We start from the raw sequence: 17,687 nt of genomic DNA, 5'->3' as shown, positions 1-17,687 counted from the left end.
GTTAAAATCGAGATGTGGGAAATATGGAAACGACAACGAGAGGCAGGATTGAGATTTGGAGGTATGCTTCAAGGTCCAGACTATGGGAAGCCCAAAAAATTAAAAATTATAATTTGGAAAATAATTCAACCTTTTTTATTTATTTATTTTATTTTTATTGGATTATGATATATGTTAATTGGATATTTTTTATTGGAAAATTAATAAAAATGATTTAACAAAGGAATGTTAGGGGAGAGGTGGTACCTGGGGGGGGGGGACGGGACACCATGCTCCTTCTGGGGTGGTTTGTCCACATTTGGTCCCCAACCTGCACTCAGATCTCACCTGTGGCTCCTAGAAGCTGTCTGCATGCAACAGCGGCCACAATCCCAGGAAATGGCTTTGACTGGCTGGCTAAACCAGGCGAGGGCAGCTGATGGGTCTCAAAACCTCGGTGAGTTAGGGATGCCCCCTGCATGCGAAGACAGGCGGCTTGAGTGGATAAGACCAAGAGTGGTTCCTTTTTTAAAAATATTTTTTTTTATTAGGAATTTCAACATAACAATTTATCAAAATTTATCCTTAATTTATCTATCTATATACAGTGGTACCTCGGGTTAAGTACTTAATTCGTTCTGGAGGTCCGTTCTTAACCTGAAACTGTTCTCAACCTGCAGCACCACTTTAGCTAATGGGGCCTCCTGCTGCTGCTGCGCCGCCAGAGCATGATTTCTGTTCTCATCCTGAAGCACTATTTCTGGGTTAGCGGAGTCTGTAACCTGAAGCGTATGTAACCTGAAGCATATGTAACTTGAGGTACCACTGTATTACCAATACAGTGGTGCCGCGCAAGACGAATGCCTCGCAAGACGGAAAACTCGCTAGATGAAAGAGTTTTCCGTTTTGGAGGTGCTTCGCAAAACGAATCTCCTATGGGCTTGCTTCGCAAGACGAAAATGTCTTGCGAGTTCCTGCGGGTTTTTTTCCCTCCCCCCCTTTTTCTAAGCCGCTTATCAGCTGATCCGATAAGCCGCTAATAGCGCTAATCCGCTAATCCGTCAATGGGCTTGCTTCGCAAGACGAAAAAACCGCTAGACGAAGAGAATCACAGAACGGATTCTTTTCGTCTTGCGAGGCACCACTGTAAAAAGTTTGTGAATGTTTATTCAAAACCTGCCAAGAGACCAAGACAGGTTCCAACGGTCAAGAAGGTGGTTTCTGCACGTGCTGTTGGGGCCGTCTTACCCATAGGCATTGGGGGTGTGGGGCACCCAGGCTGCCAGGGGTGCCAGGCCAAGAGTCCGGGGCTGAGATTTGGAGTCCGGGGATTGGGAAGAGTCGACAGCCGCTGCTGAGCGGAGCAGAACCCATCGGAGCTCCTGGGATTGGCGGACCATCGAGAGAACCTGCCCAGCGCACGCTGCTCACACAAGGTGCCTGGCTTCACTCAGTCGCCACCACCGCCTCAGGCTCGACTGTTGTTGCGCTGGGCTGTGCTTGCCCACCCCCAGGCGCCCGGCCTTGCGCTGCTGCCACCGCTGCCGCCTCAAGCTCCTCTGTTGCTGCTGAGGCGGGCGGTCAGGCCAGCTGTGCCGTACGCGCTTTGCCAGCCCGCCCTATAAAAAGGTCAACAACTTTGGTCAACCTGGAGGGGCGGATCTCTGCACCCCGGCACCACATATGCTTAAGACGGCCCTGTGTGCTGTACAGTGGTACCTCTGGTTGCGAACAGGATCCGTTCCGGAGCCCTTTTTGCAACATGAGCAGAACGCAACCCATATCTGCGCAGGTCGCGATTTGCCGCTTCTGCGTGTGCGCGTGATGTCATTTTGAGCGTCTGCGCATGCGCGAGCGGCAAAACCCAGAAGTAATCCTTTCCGGTACTTCCGGGTCGCAACCTGAAAACGCGCAACCTGAAGCAAACGTAACAAGAGGTATGACTGTATAGGGAAGTGAGGGGCAAATGGGGCTCCTCCACCTAGGATGGGAGCCCATCTAGGAGAAGGAAAACACTGATCGTAAACCGCCGCTGCCTTGTGGGATATTTTTGGGAGAAGAAAAACTATGGAGTAAATCCTACACAAATCCAGAGTGGAGTCCCTAAGACAGTTGGGTGGCGCCTTGAGACCTCCTTCCAGAAACTTCTGCAGCCAAGCTGGTGCCAAACATATTGTTCTGCTTTCCTTTGGGCCGCCTCAGAGAGAGGGGGACTTGCTTTAGGGTTGTCATAGGTCCAGAATTTCCCGGACGCTGCCAGGATCCGGCTGTCGGAAACAGTGTCCCGGCGGAAATCACTTTAATGTCCGGGGAAATCCAGCAACCAATGTCGGAAGTGTAGATTTTGGTTAAAATAGCTCCAAAACACAAAAAAGCAACTTGGGGAGGGGGAACTCAACAACTTTTGTGCCTGAAATACTGCATTTACCCATGTATAAGACTATAAAGTACAGTGGTGCCTCGCAAGACGAAAAGAATCCGTTCCGCGAGTCTCTTCGTCTTGCGGTTTTTTCGTCTTGCGAAGCAAGCCCATTAGCGGATTAGCGCTATTAGCGGCTTAGCGGATCAGCTGATAAGCGGCTTGGCGGCTTGGGGAAAAGGGGGGGGGGAGGAAAAAAACCCCCGCAGGAACTCGCAAGACATTTTCGTCTTGCGAAGCAAGCCCATAGGAAATTCGTTTTGCGAAGCACCTCCAAAACGGAAAACCCTTTTGTCTAGCGGGTTTTCCGTCTTGCGAGGAATTCGTCTTGCGGGGCACCACTGTAAAGGTAAAGGGACCCCTGACCATTAGGCAGAAACAACAAATTCTCTTTGTGGGATTGGAATAACACTTGTAATGCAACGATGAGCTATGGACATAATGGAGGTATAAAAATGTGGGTTAATATAAAAGATGCAGAGGGAAAGGATTAACAAAAAGACCCACAAAGGGAAGGAGGTAAGTTCAAGGGATTCTTTGGAATATTGTTCTTATATATTATGCTATTATGTGAATGTAAATATTAATTTGGAAAATAAAATAATAGATTTTTTTAAAAAATCTCTCTGGTTGCAAGGGAAGGGGGTGAAATAAGGGCTTCCAGGAGGCCTCTCTCACCGTTTTCTCAGGGGAGAAAAACCGAGGAGGACCCAGCAGATAAATGATGCTTCAGGTGCAATAATTGCAAAGCAGCTGGCAGGCAGGGGAGGGAGGGAGGGATAGAGAGAGAGGCAACCTGGTCCTCCAGGGGCTTCCTAGAGAGGCAGGAAGTTCTGAAAGTGAGGTTGAGGTGGCGGAAGACAATAGGGAGCCCCCATTCCCTGTTCCTTTCAGGCAGGGAAGGAAGAGGCCTGGTGACATTCCTTGGCCAGGAGGAAGACATGGTGCGGGCAGGTATCTTGCATGGGGAGGGGAAGAATTGGCCTTTTTTTCTTGGGGGAGGGGGGAGAGACATAAGATTCCCTTCCTATTGAAATCACACAAATACACCCCAAAAAATGGGAGGGTGTGGGTCTGACCTCTGCAACCCAGGTGCAAAAATGGGGGGCCTTTGCAATGCTTTACTTGTTGTTGTTAGGGTAGCTCAGCCGGTTAGAGCAGACCTCAGGTTCGACCCCTTTTGGGGGAGCTGCAGATTCCTGCATTGCAAGGGGGTTGGGCTAGATGACCCTGCGGACCCCTTCCAACTCTGCAAGTTTATGACTCACTTTTCTCCCACCACCACCACCACCAACTTCATCTTCCATGGAAGATGGGGAGACCCTCTGTTTGCAGAGGAAGCAGCGTGGGCGGAGGGGGCGGGGAGAGAAAGGACGTGCCTGCCTCGCAAAAAAATAAAAGAATAGGATTATCCAGTTGCAAAGAGCCCCCTTTCCGCCCCAAAATGCATTGATTGCATTGCAAGATCTTCCTCTCGCGCTTTCTCTCTCTCTCTCTCTCTCTCTCTCTCTCTGTGAGCTCTGTCCAATATTTGTAGGTGCTGCAGAGGAAAGCTGTTTTTTCACACCAGGGACTTCCAAGGGAAACAGACACACAGGATTAAAAAAACTATCCCCTTCATCCTTCTTTGTCTCCCTTCCAGGCAGCAGAAAAAGCCCCAGAGAGACCTTCTGGGTCTCCTCCTCTTCACAGTGAAATGGGAAGAGACTCTACGCAGCCCGCTCAAGTAAGAGATGGGGGGGCTTTGTGGGCTAACTTTTATGGGATGCATCTCTGAAGACCCTTGCCATGCATTTAAAGCTCTTTATTAGTAGTAGTAGTAGTAGTAGTACAGTGGTACCTCAGGTTACATATGCTTCAGGTTACATACGCTTCAGGTTACACACACCGCTAACCCAGAAATAGTGCTTCAGGCTAAGAACTTTGCTTCACGATGAGAACAGAAATCGTGCTCCGGTGGCGCGGCAGCAGCAGGAGGCCCCATTAGCTAAAGTGGTGCTTCAGGTTAAGAACAGTTTCAGGTTAAGAACGGACCTCCAGAACGAATTAAGTACTTAACCCGAAGTACCACTGTAGTACTCTGCCCATCTGACTGAGTTTGAAGGCACTAGTGAATTTCACTAGTTTGCTCACCTGGACCTTTTGAACCACAGCAAAACAAACAAAACAAAAGAAACCCGAATCATTATCGTTATTCTTATTTTCATCAAAACCTCCCTCTCCTCCCCTTGCCTTCTGTGGCAGGAAGATGTCAAGGCTGCCCAATGTAAATCCTGGGCAGTTTTGCTCAAAAACGGCCCATATGTTGCCAGGCCACATACAAGGTTCATGTCATTAATTTACAAGGCCCTCAAAGGCTGCTTTATCCCTTATATCTCTGCTTGACCACTGAAGTCTTCAGGGGAGTCACTGACTCGGTTGTGTGGCTCGGATCCACCAGAATTACAGGCCCAATCTTGTGGAAATCCCTTGCAGTTGAGGACAGAGTAGAACTCCTTCCCTGTTGAGGTCTAGGCACTTAACTGAATACTTTTTTTTATTCCGGCAGGTTTTTTAAATATTGAACTCCCGATTGTATAATTTTAATTCATGTTTTAGTCTTGTTGCATTGGACGACTAATAAAGTGGTATGCAAACAGATTTCACAGTAAAAACATCCAACAACAGAAACGATTTCTGGAGAGTTTCCTATTAAATAATTAAAAACGATTGCATTTCAGACACAGTGACGGATAGGCCTCCCTGGTTTCTGCTTCTATGTGGATAAGTGAGGCAAGACCTCCCCAGGCGTAGAGCAAAAGAAGCTGGGATGAAATCGTATTTAGGACTAGTTAGCAGGATCAGTTCAAACAAGGGCAGAAAAACAGAACGCTTGTTTGAACCAGTTGCAGCTTAATCACACAGTGTATACAGTGGTACCTTGGTTCTCAAACCAGAAGTCTGTTCCAAAACCAAAGCATTCCAAAACCAAGGCACGCCTTCCCATAGAAAACAATGCAAAATGGATTAATCCGTTCCAGACTTTTAAAAACAACCCCCAAAACAGCAATTTAACATGAATTTTACTATCTAACGAGACCACTGATCCATAAAATGAAAGCAGTAAACAGTGTACTGCAGTCACACAATCAATTAATCAGTAGCTGAACTGGGTTCCACACAGTCATGAAAACAAACAAACAAAGCCACAAAAACAAAACGCAAAAACAGGCAGACCTCAGTGTAACACTCAAAATGGAAGCATAAAACCGAAGTGTGGCACTCAAATCAGAAGTGTAACACTTAAAATGGAGCATCTTCGGCCTCCGAAAAAAGTTCGCAAACCGAAACACTTCCGAGTTTGCAGTGTTTGGGTTCCAAGTTGTTTGAGTACCAAGGCGTTTGAGAACCAAGGTACCACTGTAGTATCTTTTGAGTTGCCTGCATTGCTTCCCCTCTCTTCCGACTCTCCTTCCTTGGAGGTTTTGAAGCAGAGGTGGGATGGCTATCTGTCTTGGATGCTTTAGCTGAGATTCTAGCATGGCAGGGGGTTGGACTAGATGACCCCAGGGGGTCCCTTCCAGTCCAAAGATTCTATGATTCCATGAATAACATAAGGGACCTGCTGGATCAGGCCCCTCTAGTCCAATATATCTCTCCTACAGTGGCCAACCAGATGTCTCGAATGAAAGCCCAGAATCAGGACCTGAGTGCAACAGCGATTTCCCTCTGCTCCTGAATCCCAGTTCCCGGGAATCCCAAGTGAATCTGCATTCAGGTTCTGCTTCCTACACACACTGTGAGAACCGGATGCTGAACTAGACAGACCTTTGGCCAGGTCACGTCTGCTCACCTGTCTGACGGCCTGTTTCTGTGTGTGACGAGACATACCGGTACCTTATTTTCCACTTTAGGCTCCCGCGACCTTTGAGGAGGTGGCTGTGCAATTCTCCAAGGACGAGTGGGCGCTGCTGGATCCAGCCCAGAGAGCTCTGTACAGGGAAGTCATGCTGGAGAATTATGGGGAGGTGGCCTCTTTGGGTAAGCACCCCCCTCCCCGTTGCCTTTCTTGCGGCCTGGGACCCACGTACCTACGGCACCGCCTCTCCTGGTATGCCCCACAGAGGAACTTAAGGTCCACAAATAATAGTAGTAATAATAATAATAATTTATTATTTATACCCCGCCCATCTGGCTGGGTTTCCCCAGCCACTCTGGGCGGCTTCCAAAAGAATATTAAAATACTGTGATACATCAAACATTAAAAGCTTCCCTAAACAGGGCTGCCTTCAGATGTCTTCTTAAAGTCTGGTAGTTGTTGTTCTCTCTGACATCTGGTGGGAGGGCATTCCACAGGGAGGGCGCCACTACCGAGAAGGCCCTCTGCCTGGTTCCCTGTAACTTGGCTTCTCGCAGTGAGGGGACTACCAGAAGGCCCTCGGTGCTGGACCTCAGTGTCCGGGTAGAACAATGTGGGTGGAGACGCTCCTTCAGGTATACTGGACCGAGGCCGTTTAGGGCTTTAAAGGTCAGCACCAACACTTTGAAATGTGCTCGGAAACGTACTGGGAGCCAATATAAGTCTTTCAAGACCGGTGTTATATGGTCTCGGCGGCCGCTCCCAGTCACCAGTCTGGCTGCTGCATTCTGGATTAGTTGTAGTTTCCGGGTCACCTTCAAAGGTAGCCCCACGTAGAGCGCATTGCAATAGTCCAAGCGGGAGATAACCAGAGCATGCACCACTCTGGCGAGACAGTCTGTGGGCAGGTAGGGTCTCAGCCTGCGTACCAGATGGAGCTGGTAAACAGCTGCCCTGGACACAGATTTAACCTGTGCCTCCATGGACAGCTGTGAGTCCAAAATGACTCCCAGGCTGCGCACCTGGTCCTTCAGGGGCACAGTTACCCCATTCAGGACCAGGGAATCCCCCACACCTGCCCGCCTCCTGTCCCCCAGAAACAGTACTTCTGTCTTGTCAACTAACAACTTTTTGGAGGTCCAAGTCACAAGGTGGTTAGATTGGTCTCAACTAGGACCAGGGCCTTTTCAGCACTGGCCCCGACTTGGTGGAACGCTCTGTCCCAAGAGACCAGGGCCCTGCTGGACTTGACATCTCTCCACAGGGCCTGCAAGACAGAGCTGTTCCGCCTGGCCTTTGGTTTGGACTCAGTCTGACCCTTATGTTGCCCTCCCCTTATGGTTTTGATCTATGGGCTATTATTAAAATGAGGCTGCATTTTAAGTTGTATTTTTAACCTGTATTTTAAATTGTCCCCCCCCCCCATTATGTTTTTATTGTAATTTTACTGGTATTAGCCGCCCTGAGCCCAGCTCTGGGCGGGGAGGGTGGGGTATAAATAAAAATTTATTATTATTATTAGACACGGAGAACTCCTGTTGCTTTCTCGTTTTATCTGCTTCACCTGACCGCATTTGTGCTAAGCTCATTCCTCTTATTCCAGATGGGGCTCTTTGCCAGCTCCGTATGAGAGAGCAGCCGTGATTGGCTGGCAGCCCTTGCGACTGATAGGGCAGAAGGCAGTGAGGCCTGACAATAGGTGGCGCCAGAGCTGGTTCATTCTGCTTTTGCCCCAAAGCTTTTCCCTGCATAGTTTTACCAAAGCAGGAAGAGGAGGCTGGCAGGCAATGCCGACCCCTGGTCTGGTTGCCCAGAATGCGGCAGCTGGACTGGTGACTGGGAGCGGCCACTGGGACCATATAACACCGGTCCTGAAAGACCTACATTGGCTCCCAGTATGTTTCTGAGGACAATTCAAAGTGGTGGTGCCCTGACCTTTGAAGCTCTAAACAGCTTCTTTCCACTTTTGGGCAAGTAACATTCTTGCTGCTGTAGTAGCATACATAAATAAATTTCTATACAATTTGGGTAGTGTTGTCCCTATAATTCCCTCCGCTCCTGCTCCATCTTCTGCTTCTGGGCTGCTCTCTGCCACAGCCTCCTCCTGCTCACTAAGCCCTGTCACCTCTCCATCTTCCGACACCTCCTCCTCCCAGTCTTCTCCATCTGATCACCCATTGTCGTCCCACCACCAATCCCTGGGCTCTGAGCCATCTTCCCTTAGGGGTTCCCCGACTGGTGCTTCCCATCATTTCCCTGTATCCAGTGATGGCACTACCTCTGTCTTAGGAGGCCGGTAACAGAACCATTCTAGTCTGAAATTCTGGACTCCTAGAAGGAAAAAAATATTTTCTTCTTCTTCTTCTATTCAAGATGGGCCTCTGATTCTTCAACCTCTTCTTATCAGCTGGTTGGAAGGAGAGGGAGAGCAATTTGACCCGGAGCGACTGGCAGGTCGGTGCAAGGATGATCTGGGGAAGGATTGTTACCTTGCCAGGTTGTGGTCTTGTTTGGTGTTTCTCAGAAACGGTGTTTTTTCTCCTTTAAAAAATGTTTAGGGGGTACTTTCATTTTGACTCAAGGAAATCACCATTTTATAGTTCATGAGTCCAGTATATCTTAAGCAGCATCTCCACCCCCATTGTTCGACCCGGACACTGAGGTCCAGCACCGAGGGCCTTCTGGTGGTTCCCTCGCTGCGAGGAGTGAGATTACAGGGAACTGGGCAGAGGGCCTTCTCGGTGGTGGCACCCGCCCTGTGGAACGCCCTCCCACCAGATGTCAAAGAGAACAACAACTACCAGACTTTTAGAAGACATCTGAAGGCAGCCCTGTTTGGGGAAGCTTTTAATGTTTGATGGATTACTGTATTTTAATATTTTGTTGGAAGCCGCCCAGAGTGGCTGGGGAAGCCCAGCCAGATGGGCGGGGTATAAATAATAAATTATTATTATTATTATCATCATCATCATCAACATACAGTTGACTTCACACATTAAACGCTTGCTTCCATCTGAGATTCAGGAAACACCATGACAGGAAATGAGGCCACCGTCGGGCGTAGCAATGAAACTGACAATTCACCGTGCTAGAGAAGAAACTAATTTTTTTAGTTTCTTATCCTGTTACATTCACAAAATGTTTAGTTTCTTATCCTGTTAGATTCACAAAATGTTTAAGGGTATGCGTACCCCTGCACCACCCCAAAAAAAACACTTTTCAGAATAGCCTGAGGCTAGATGCCTTGACACGGGACGCGGGTGGTGCTGTGGTCTAAACCACAAAGCCTAGGGCCTGCCAATTAGAAGGGCGGCGGTTCAAATCCCCGTGACGGGGTGAGCTCCCGTTGCTCGGTCCCTGCTCCTGCCCACCTAGCAGTTTAAAAGCATGTCAAGTGCAAGTAGATAAATAGGTACCACTCCGGCGGGAAGATAAACGGCGTTTCCGTGCATTGCTCTGGTTCGCCAGAAGTGGCTTAGTCATGCTAGCCACATAACCTGGAACCTGTCTGCGGACAAATGCCAGCTCCCTCGGCCAGTAAAGCGAGATGAGCGCCGCAACCCCAGAGTCGGCCACGACTGGACCTAATGGTCAGGGGTACCTTTAGATGCCTTGACACCCATTTGAATGGTTTTCACCCACTTTGATTCCTCACAAAATCAAGGGGGGGCATTGCAGGGGCTTAGACTAAATTCCATTTGAGTCCCTTCCATCTCCACAAGGCTACGATTCCATGAACTGCAAATCAAACCCAGAATCATGGCTTGAATCTCCCAAGTCAAACAGGATGACGTGGTTGCCGTGCAAGGAGCCGGCATAGAAAATATTACCCTGCCAACTTTTTTCTCTCGTCGCCCTTGCAGGTGGAGGGGAAACCACCATGACGTGCTTAAGGCTCTCGCCTCTTTGTCACCGGGTGGAAAGAGCCGTTCTGCCCTTATCTCAGGTAAGCAAAGCTCCTCCTATCCGTGGCAGAGGCGATCCAGGAAAAGGCTGCTCCCATTTTTTAAATGACTTTAAAAAATAATAATCAGAATTTTAAAATTTAAATCAGAATTTTAAAATTTAAATTGGATTTTTAAAATAAAATGCTGTTGGAGGAAAAGTCTTTCTAAAGATAATTTTCTGTTTAAGTTGCATTATAGTCCAAAGGTTATTCATCAGGAAATAAGGATTTGTTTTAAGTTTTTCTTGTGTGCTAAAACTTAGTCTGCTTTTTTTTTAAAAAAAAAGTTTAACCACATCAGTTAACAAACATGCTATAATGTTATTGTTTTAGTTAAATAAATTGTTATTAAGGAAATGATTATTAGGAAATGATTATTTTTCTCCTTCCAATAACATGCAGCAGAAAAGTTGTCCAAATATGAACAGTTAACTTATTAAACCTGACAATAATTTCATAATTATCTGTCTATGTATGTCTAATAGTAAAACCAAATCAATAATTTTTGATATAACTGCAAAAACTACTCTGGAAATTTATTATTCCAAAAGTGAAACCTTCCATCTGGTTGTAAATATTTAGATTATACCAGCAAGAATGAGTCTTTCTGTAAAAAAAATGATTTAAATGAAGTCTTACTGGCTAGTGATTTAAATTGTGGTTTTAAACAATTTGATTTAAATCAAATCCACCCTGGTTGCTCCTCCCACTTGCTCCTGAGGCGGGGCTATGCGAGTGGCCCAACCAATCGGAGCAGGCCGCAAAGAGAAGGGCAGTAGCCCCTTGGCACAAATCCTGGCAAGGAGATGCCAGCATCCTGTGTGGCAGATTTGTAGGGTAGATGGGTGCTCAGATCAATTTCTTCCTCCTGCCTCTGCATGGATTCTTGTTTCAGTTGGGTTATTTCTTTTATCTAAAGACATGAGGGGATCGTCCATCAGTTTGGTGCTGTTGAGAAAACACATCCTTCTTTTCCCAGGGTTTGGTCTCCTTTGAGGAAGTGAGCGTCTCCTTCGCCGCAGAGGAGTGGGTTCTGCTGGATCCAGACCAAAGGGCGCTGTACAAAGAAGTCATGCTGGAGAACTACAGGAATGTGGCCTCTCTGGGTGAGGATTGTAAGGGGAAACATGGAGTTGGAAGGTGTGGACATGCAGAGGGCCCAAAATCAGCGACCCAGACTTGAGAAGCCAGGGCACGCTATTAGCAGAGTGTATAATAATAATAATAATTTATTTATACCCCGCCCATCTGGCTGGGTTTCCCCAGCCACTCTGGGCGGCGTCCAACAAAACACTAAAATACAATAACCTATTAAACATTAAAAGCTTCCCTAAACAGGGCTGCCTTCAGATGTCTTCTAAAAGCCAGATAGTTGTTTATTTCCTTGACATCTGATGGGAGGGTGTTCCACAGGGAGGGAGCCACTACCGAGAAGGCCCTCTGCCTGGTTCCCTGTAACTTCTTGCAGGGAGGGAACCACCAGAAGGCCCTCGGAGCTGGACCTCAGTGTCCGGGCTGAACGATGGAAGTGGAGATACTCCTTCAGGTATACTGGGCTAAGGCCATTTAGGGCTTCAAAGGTCAGCACCAACACTTTGAATTGTGCTCGGAAATGCACTGGGAGCCAATGTAGGTCTTTCAAGACTGATGTTATGTGGTCTCGGCGGCCACTCCCAGTCACCAGTCTAACTGCCACATTCTGGATTAGTTGCAGTTTCCTGGTCACCTTCAAAGGTAGCCCCACGTAGAGCACATTGCAGTAGTGCAAGTGGGAGTTAACCAGAGCACGCACCACTCTGGCAAGACAGTCTGTGGGCAGGGAGGGTCTTTGCCTGTGTACCAGATGGAGCTGGTAGACAGCTGCCCTGGACACAGAATTGACCTGCACCTCTATGGACAGCTGTGAGTCCAAAATGACTCCCAGGCTGCATACAGGTACAGTCTCTGATTGCTTGGGGAAAGCCCTGGATGAGGAGACATAGATGGCTGTGGGGAGGTGGGGACTTTAGTCTCGACAACTGATTTCCATGGAGGAAGACCACCAGGAAGGAGGTGCTCTACTCATTAGGCCTGAAACTCAGCTAAATCTGTGGAGACTGTGTTTTTGCTAACATAGTGTTAACTCCTACTTGGAACAGTGTGATTTACTGCTGGCTCGCTCTTTGACAGCAAGGCAGATGCCCTACCACCAAGCTGTGCTCCTTCCCCTCCTGATACCCGGTCCACTTGTTTCTTCCTTTTTAAAATCCATTTTCTTCATTCCATTTGCCCTTTGGGGTGGGATGGAGGTACAACACCGGCTACGTGGCCTGGGATTTCTGGACGCGCAGGTCACAAGTGCCATAAATACTTGTTTTTTCTCTCTTTTCTTAATCCCATGAAGAAGGTCCTCTGATGCCCAAATCTGACCTTGTCTCCTGGCTGGAAGGAAAGGAAGAACTGCTGTCCTGGGAGGAGCCTGCAAAGAAGGACGAGGGATTTTTCCAGGAAAAATTGACTGGTAGGTCCTTAGATGAAAAATATCAATCAGAGAAAGAGAGATCTGTGCCCGGTGAAATTGATTGAGGGAATCAACCAGAAATGAATTTGTGCTATTCTCTCAGATATTGGCAAATGCAAAAGATAACCTAGCAGGGTGTGTAGAGAGAAAAGGGAAGGATTTTGGAGACTGTGAAATAACTAAAGCAGCCAGTCCTCAGTTTGTGCCTTGAAGCCCAATCATGTTTTCTTTTTGTTTCCTTTTCCCAAACAGAGGATGGACTTGGCTTTGAGAATTATAAGGAGCAATCTGTGGCGTCATTGGAAACAGCTAAGCAGCAAGCAGCAGCAGAGGCCTTTGGGACGCAAAGGGGACCTACGTATCTTGAGGGAAATGAATCTTCTCCTTCTCTGCATGATGATTTTCATGAAATCCTGAGCGTACATCTACCTCAGATGGGAGAGAAGTGCCCAGTGTGTGGGAAGACTTTCAAAGATGAATCGAGCTTGAATAAACATTGCAGAACCCACACAGGAGAGAAACCATATCAATGCCTGGAATGCGGAAAGTGCTTCAGTGGTAGCGGAAAACTTACTAGACATAAAAGAAGCCACACAGGAGAAAAACCTTATCAGTGCCCTGAATGTGGAAAGAGCTTCAGTGAGAGAGGGACACTTATTAGACATCAGAGAATCCACACAGGGGAAAAACCTTACCAATGCCTTGAGTGTGGAAAGAGCTTCAGCGACAGCAAAACACTGAATAATCATCAAAGAACTCACACAGGAGAGAAACCATATAAATGCCTGGAGTGTGGAAAGAGCTTCAGCTACAGTAGCATCCTGAATACACACCGAAGAACGCACACAGGGGAAAAGCCATATCAGTGCCTGGAGTGTGGAAAGAGCTTCAGTCGGAGCACCCACCTTTCTGCCCATCAGAGAACTCACACAGGGGAGAAACCGTATAAATGCCTGGAGTGTGGAAAGAGCTTCAGTGTTAGCTCAAACCTTAGTTGTCATCAGAGAACCCACACAGGAGTGAAACCATATAAATGTATGGCATGTGGAAAGAGCTTCAGTGCTAGCTCAAGCCTGACTTTACATGAGAGAACTCACACAGGGGAGAAACCGTATAAATGCCCTGAGTGTGGAAAGAGCTTCAATCACAGCTCAAACCTTACCTCACACCAGAGAACGCACACAGGGGAAAAGCCATTTAGATGCATGGAGTGCGGAAAGAGCTTCAGTCAGAGCATAAGTCTCACCGCCCATCAAAGGGTCCACACTGGCGTGAAACCATATACTTGCCTGGAGTGCGGAAAATGCTTCAGCGACAGCAAGACGCTCACTACTCATCAAAGAATCCACACGGGGGAGAAGCCATACAGATGTGGTGAGTGTGGGAAGAACTTCAGCGTCAGCTCAAGCCTTACTTCACATCAGAGAACTCACACCGGGGAAAAGCCCTTCAAATGTGCAGAGTGTGGGAAGGGCTTCAGTCAGAAAGCCCACCTTTGTGCCCATCAGAGAACTCACACAGGGGAGAAACCTTACCAGTGTCTGCAGTGTGGGAAAAGCTTCAGCCAGAGCACGAGCCTTAGCACACATCAGAGAATTCACACAGGGAAGAAACCGTACGAATGTCTTCCGTATGGAAAAAGCTTCAAGAAGAGCTCAGATGTTCCTTTGTATCAAGGAAGCCACACAGGACAACTTTGGCTATATGGCCCTTTGCTTCAAAACCAAGATGATGGTGTATTGCCTAGATTCTGTCCATCTGGCAAGGAGACGGATTTTGATGACAAACTCCTATGTTTTGTTTAAAAGATGAACAATGCAACTATTTGACTCTTGGTTGGGTGCCGTTTAGTCCCACAGGTTTGCGGCTTCCTGTGTTTGCTAGTAACAAAATCCGCCTCTTGCCTTCATCCTCTGCTCTTATTGTTGTCAAACGTTGGAGGCAAGAGTGTGGCGGTTCTCTATTTCATTTGCATCTTGTTTTAAGAGGATTCTGATGAGGCTCTGAGCAGGCTGTCCTCTGAACGGAGGCTAAAGCAATTTATAAACTGGAACAATTTTGGAGAACGCTGAAAAAACCCTCCTATGACTTTCTTGCTTGTTTTGGAACTCTTAACGTGTAGTGGGGAGCTGTTCGTGTAAGATAATCTACAGCAGGGAGTGATGGTTTCGGTGTATACTCTAGTGCCCAGTCTTTTAAGTGTTGTTAATAAAGTTTCACAACTATGATGCCAGTCGTTCAGATTGTGACCATATGGCAGGGTGGAGGAACTTTTTTTCATTGTGGAGGATGGAAAGTGCTTTAGTGATAAAAGGAGCACTTCCTACATATATAAAAAACATAAAAAACTCACAACAGGTTGAAATATTTTCAGTGTGTGGAAAGAGCTTTAGTCAACACCTTACTGTACCCCAAAAAGCCCATGGGGGGCGCTATGGAAATGTATGGAGCAGGGGTCAGCAAACTTTTTCAGCAGGGGGCCAGTCCACTGTCCCTCAGACCTTGTGGGGGGCCAAACTATATATTGGGGGGGTGAACGAATTCCTATGCCCCACAAATAACCCAGAGGTGCATTTTAAATAAAAGGACACATTCTACTCATGTAAAAACACGCTGATTCCCGGACCGTCCGCGGGCCGGATTTAGAAGGCAATTGGGCCGGATCCGGCCCCCGGGCCTTAGTTTGCCTACCCATGGTATGGAGTATGGAAAAAGCATCAGCCAGAGTCAATGCGTTGCTTGAAGGTCCATCAAAGAACCATTTCGAAGTATTAAAGATTAAGATGAACGTGACAATGAGAAGAAAAGGGAGGGCAAACTGGATGACCAATAGGTTTTTGCTGCAACCCTTTTAGTGCTTGAGATTCATGCAACTGCAGCTGTTGAAATAAAAACTGAACTTGCTTTCATTGGCGTGCCTGATCACTGATAAAGAACAAATCGCCTATCCTTTATTAGAAATCCTAGCTTTCAAAGTATTGAATGTGCACCCTGTCTACGTTCCGGAGACACCTCTATTTATTTGACCATGCCGCCTCTGCTTTTTGAGCTCCCTCCACAAAGCAGCTTCTTTATTAATTGCCCCTTGTTTGAAAAGGGAAGTGGCTTATTTCATTCGTAAGATTTCTCACCTTCTTTCAAGGACGTAGGAAGAACTCTGCTGGATCCATCTCAAGGCTCACTCACCTGGCCCAGGAATTGGTTCTCACAATGGCCAACCTGGTGCTTCAGTGGGGAGCCCACCATCAAGACCTGAACACAACAGCCACTCTCCCCACTTGGGATTCTCACCACATTTAGAGCCATTTATAGCCTTCCTGCATGAACTTGCAGCAGTTATGCAGGTTGTTTCTTCTGTTTTTATGATGTGTGTTTACAGTGGTACCTCGGGTTAAGTACTTAATTCGTTCCGGAGGTCTGTTCTTAACCTGAAACTGTTCTTAACCTGAAGCACCACTTTAGCTAATGGGGCCTCCTGCTGCCGCCGTGCCGCCAGAGCACGATTTCTGTTCTTATCCTGAAGCAAAGTTCTTAGCCTGAAGCACTATTTCTGGGTTAGCGGTGTGTGTAACCTGAAGCGTATGTAACCTGAAGCGTATGTAACCTGAAGCGTATGTAACCCGAGGTACCACTGTATATTTGTTTCTAATCTATTTCAGTGGTACGCGGGTGGCGCTGTGGTCTAACCCACAGAGCTTAAGGCTTGCCGGTCGGAAGGTCGGTGGTTTGAATCCCGACAGGGTGAGCTCCTATTCTTCAGTCGCAGCTCGTGCCCACTTAGCAGTTTGAAAGCACGTCAAAGTGGAAGTAGATAAATTTGATCAGGGCATCCTGATCAAATTTGCAGATGACACCAAACTGGGAGGGGTGGCTAACACCCCAGAGGACAGGATCACACTTCAAAACGACCTTGACAGATTAGAGAACTGGGCCAAAACAAACAAGATGAATTTTAACAGGGAGAAATGTAAAGTATTGCACTTGGGCAAAAAAAATGAGAGGCACAAATACAAGATGGGGGACACCTGGCTTGTACATGTGAAAAGGATCTAGGAGTCTTGGTTGACCACAAACTTGACATGAGCCAACAGTGTGACGCGGCAGCTAAAAAAGCCAATGCAATTCTGGGCTGCATCAATAGAAGTATAGCATCTAGATCAAGGGAAGTAATAGTGCCACTGTATTCTGCTCTGGTCAGACCACACCTGGAGTACTGTGTCCAGTTCTGGGCACCACAATTCAAGAAGGACACTGACAAACTGGAACGTGTCCAGAGGAGGGCAACCAAAATGGTCCAAGGCCTGGAAACGATGCCTTATGAGGAACGGCTAAGGGAGCTGGGTATGTTTAGCCTGGAGAAGAGGAGGTTAAGGGGTGATATGATAGCCATGTTCAAATATATAAAAGGATGTCACATAGAGGAGGGAGAAAGGTTGTTTTCTGCTGCTCCAGAGAAGCGGACACGGAGCAATGGATCCAATCTACAAGAAAGAAGATTCCACCTAAACATTAGGAAGAACTTCCTGACAGTAAGAGCTGTTGGACAGTGGAATTTGCTGCCAAGGAGTGTGGTGGAGTCTCCTACTTTGGAGGTCTTTAAGCAGAGGCTTGACAACCGTATGTCAGAAGTGCTCTGATGGTGTTTCCTGCTTGGCAGGGGGTTGGACTCGATGGCCCTTGTGGTCTCTTCCAACTCTAGGATTCTATGATTCTATGAAATAGGTACCGCTCCAGTGGGAAGGTAAACGGCGTTTCCGTGCGCTGCTCTGGTTCACCAGAAGTGGCTTAGTCATGCTGGCCATATGATGTGGAAGCTGTCTGTGGACAAACACTGGCTCCCTCGGCCTATAGAGCGAGATGAGCGTGCAACCCCCGAGTCGTCTGCTCAGCCGAAAAGCACCAGCCCTTTCCCGGCCTTGCCCCGCCCCCAGCTGGTACCAAGGTGGGTGGCACCTAGCCAAGTAAGCCCGCCCACCCTGTGGGAGGGGGGGAGTGGAAAATAGTA

General features: G+C 47.5%; 1 protein-coding gene across 2 annotated transcripts; it reads left to right on the top strand.

Moving 5' to 3' along the window:
- Positions 1-3,235: 3,235 nt before the first annotated feature.
- Positions 3,236-15,591, top strand: LOC309527299 (uncharacterized protein). Of its 2 annotated transcripts, none has more exons than XM_082214029.1 (8): positions 3,236-3,352; positions 4,041-4,124; positions 6,292-6,418; positions 8,610-8,690; positions 10,100-10,182; positions 11,162-11,288; positions 12,566-12,682; positions 12,935-15,591. In XM_082214029.1, the coding sequence occupies exons 2-8, from the start codon at positions 4,095-4,097 to the stop codon at positions 14,485-14,487; spliced, it is 2,118 nt and encodes a 705-aa protein (XP_082070155.1). In that variant the 5' UTR covers positions 3,236-3,352; positions 4,041-4,094; the 3' UTR covers positions 14,488-15,591. The 2 variants fall into 2 exon arrangements, with proteins under 2 accessions (XP_082070155.1, XP_082070154.1); XM_082214028.1 differs by having other exon boundaries at positions 3,238-3,352; positions 4,045-4,124.
- Positions 15,592-17,687: the final 2,096 nt, after the last annotated feature.

Source organism: Podarcis vaucheri, assembly GCF_965113315.1.
Source record: "Podarcis vaucheri genome assembly, chromosome: 2".
Lineage (NCBI taxonomy): Eukaryota > Metazoa > Chordata > Lepidosauria > Squamata > Lacertidae > Podarcis > Podarcis vaucheri.
This window is presented reverse-complemented; position numbering and strand designations above follow the sequence as displayed.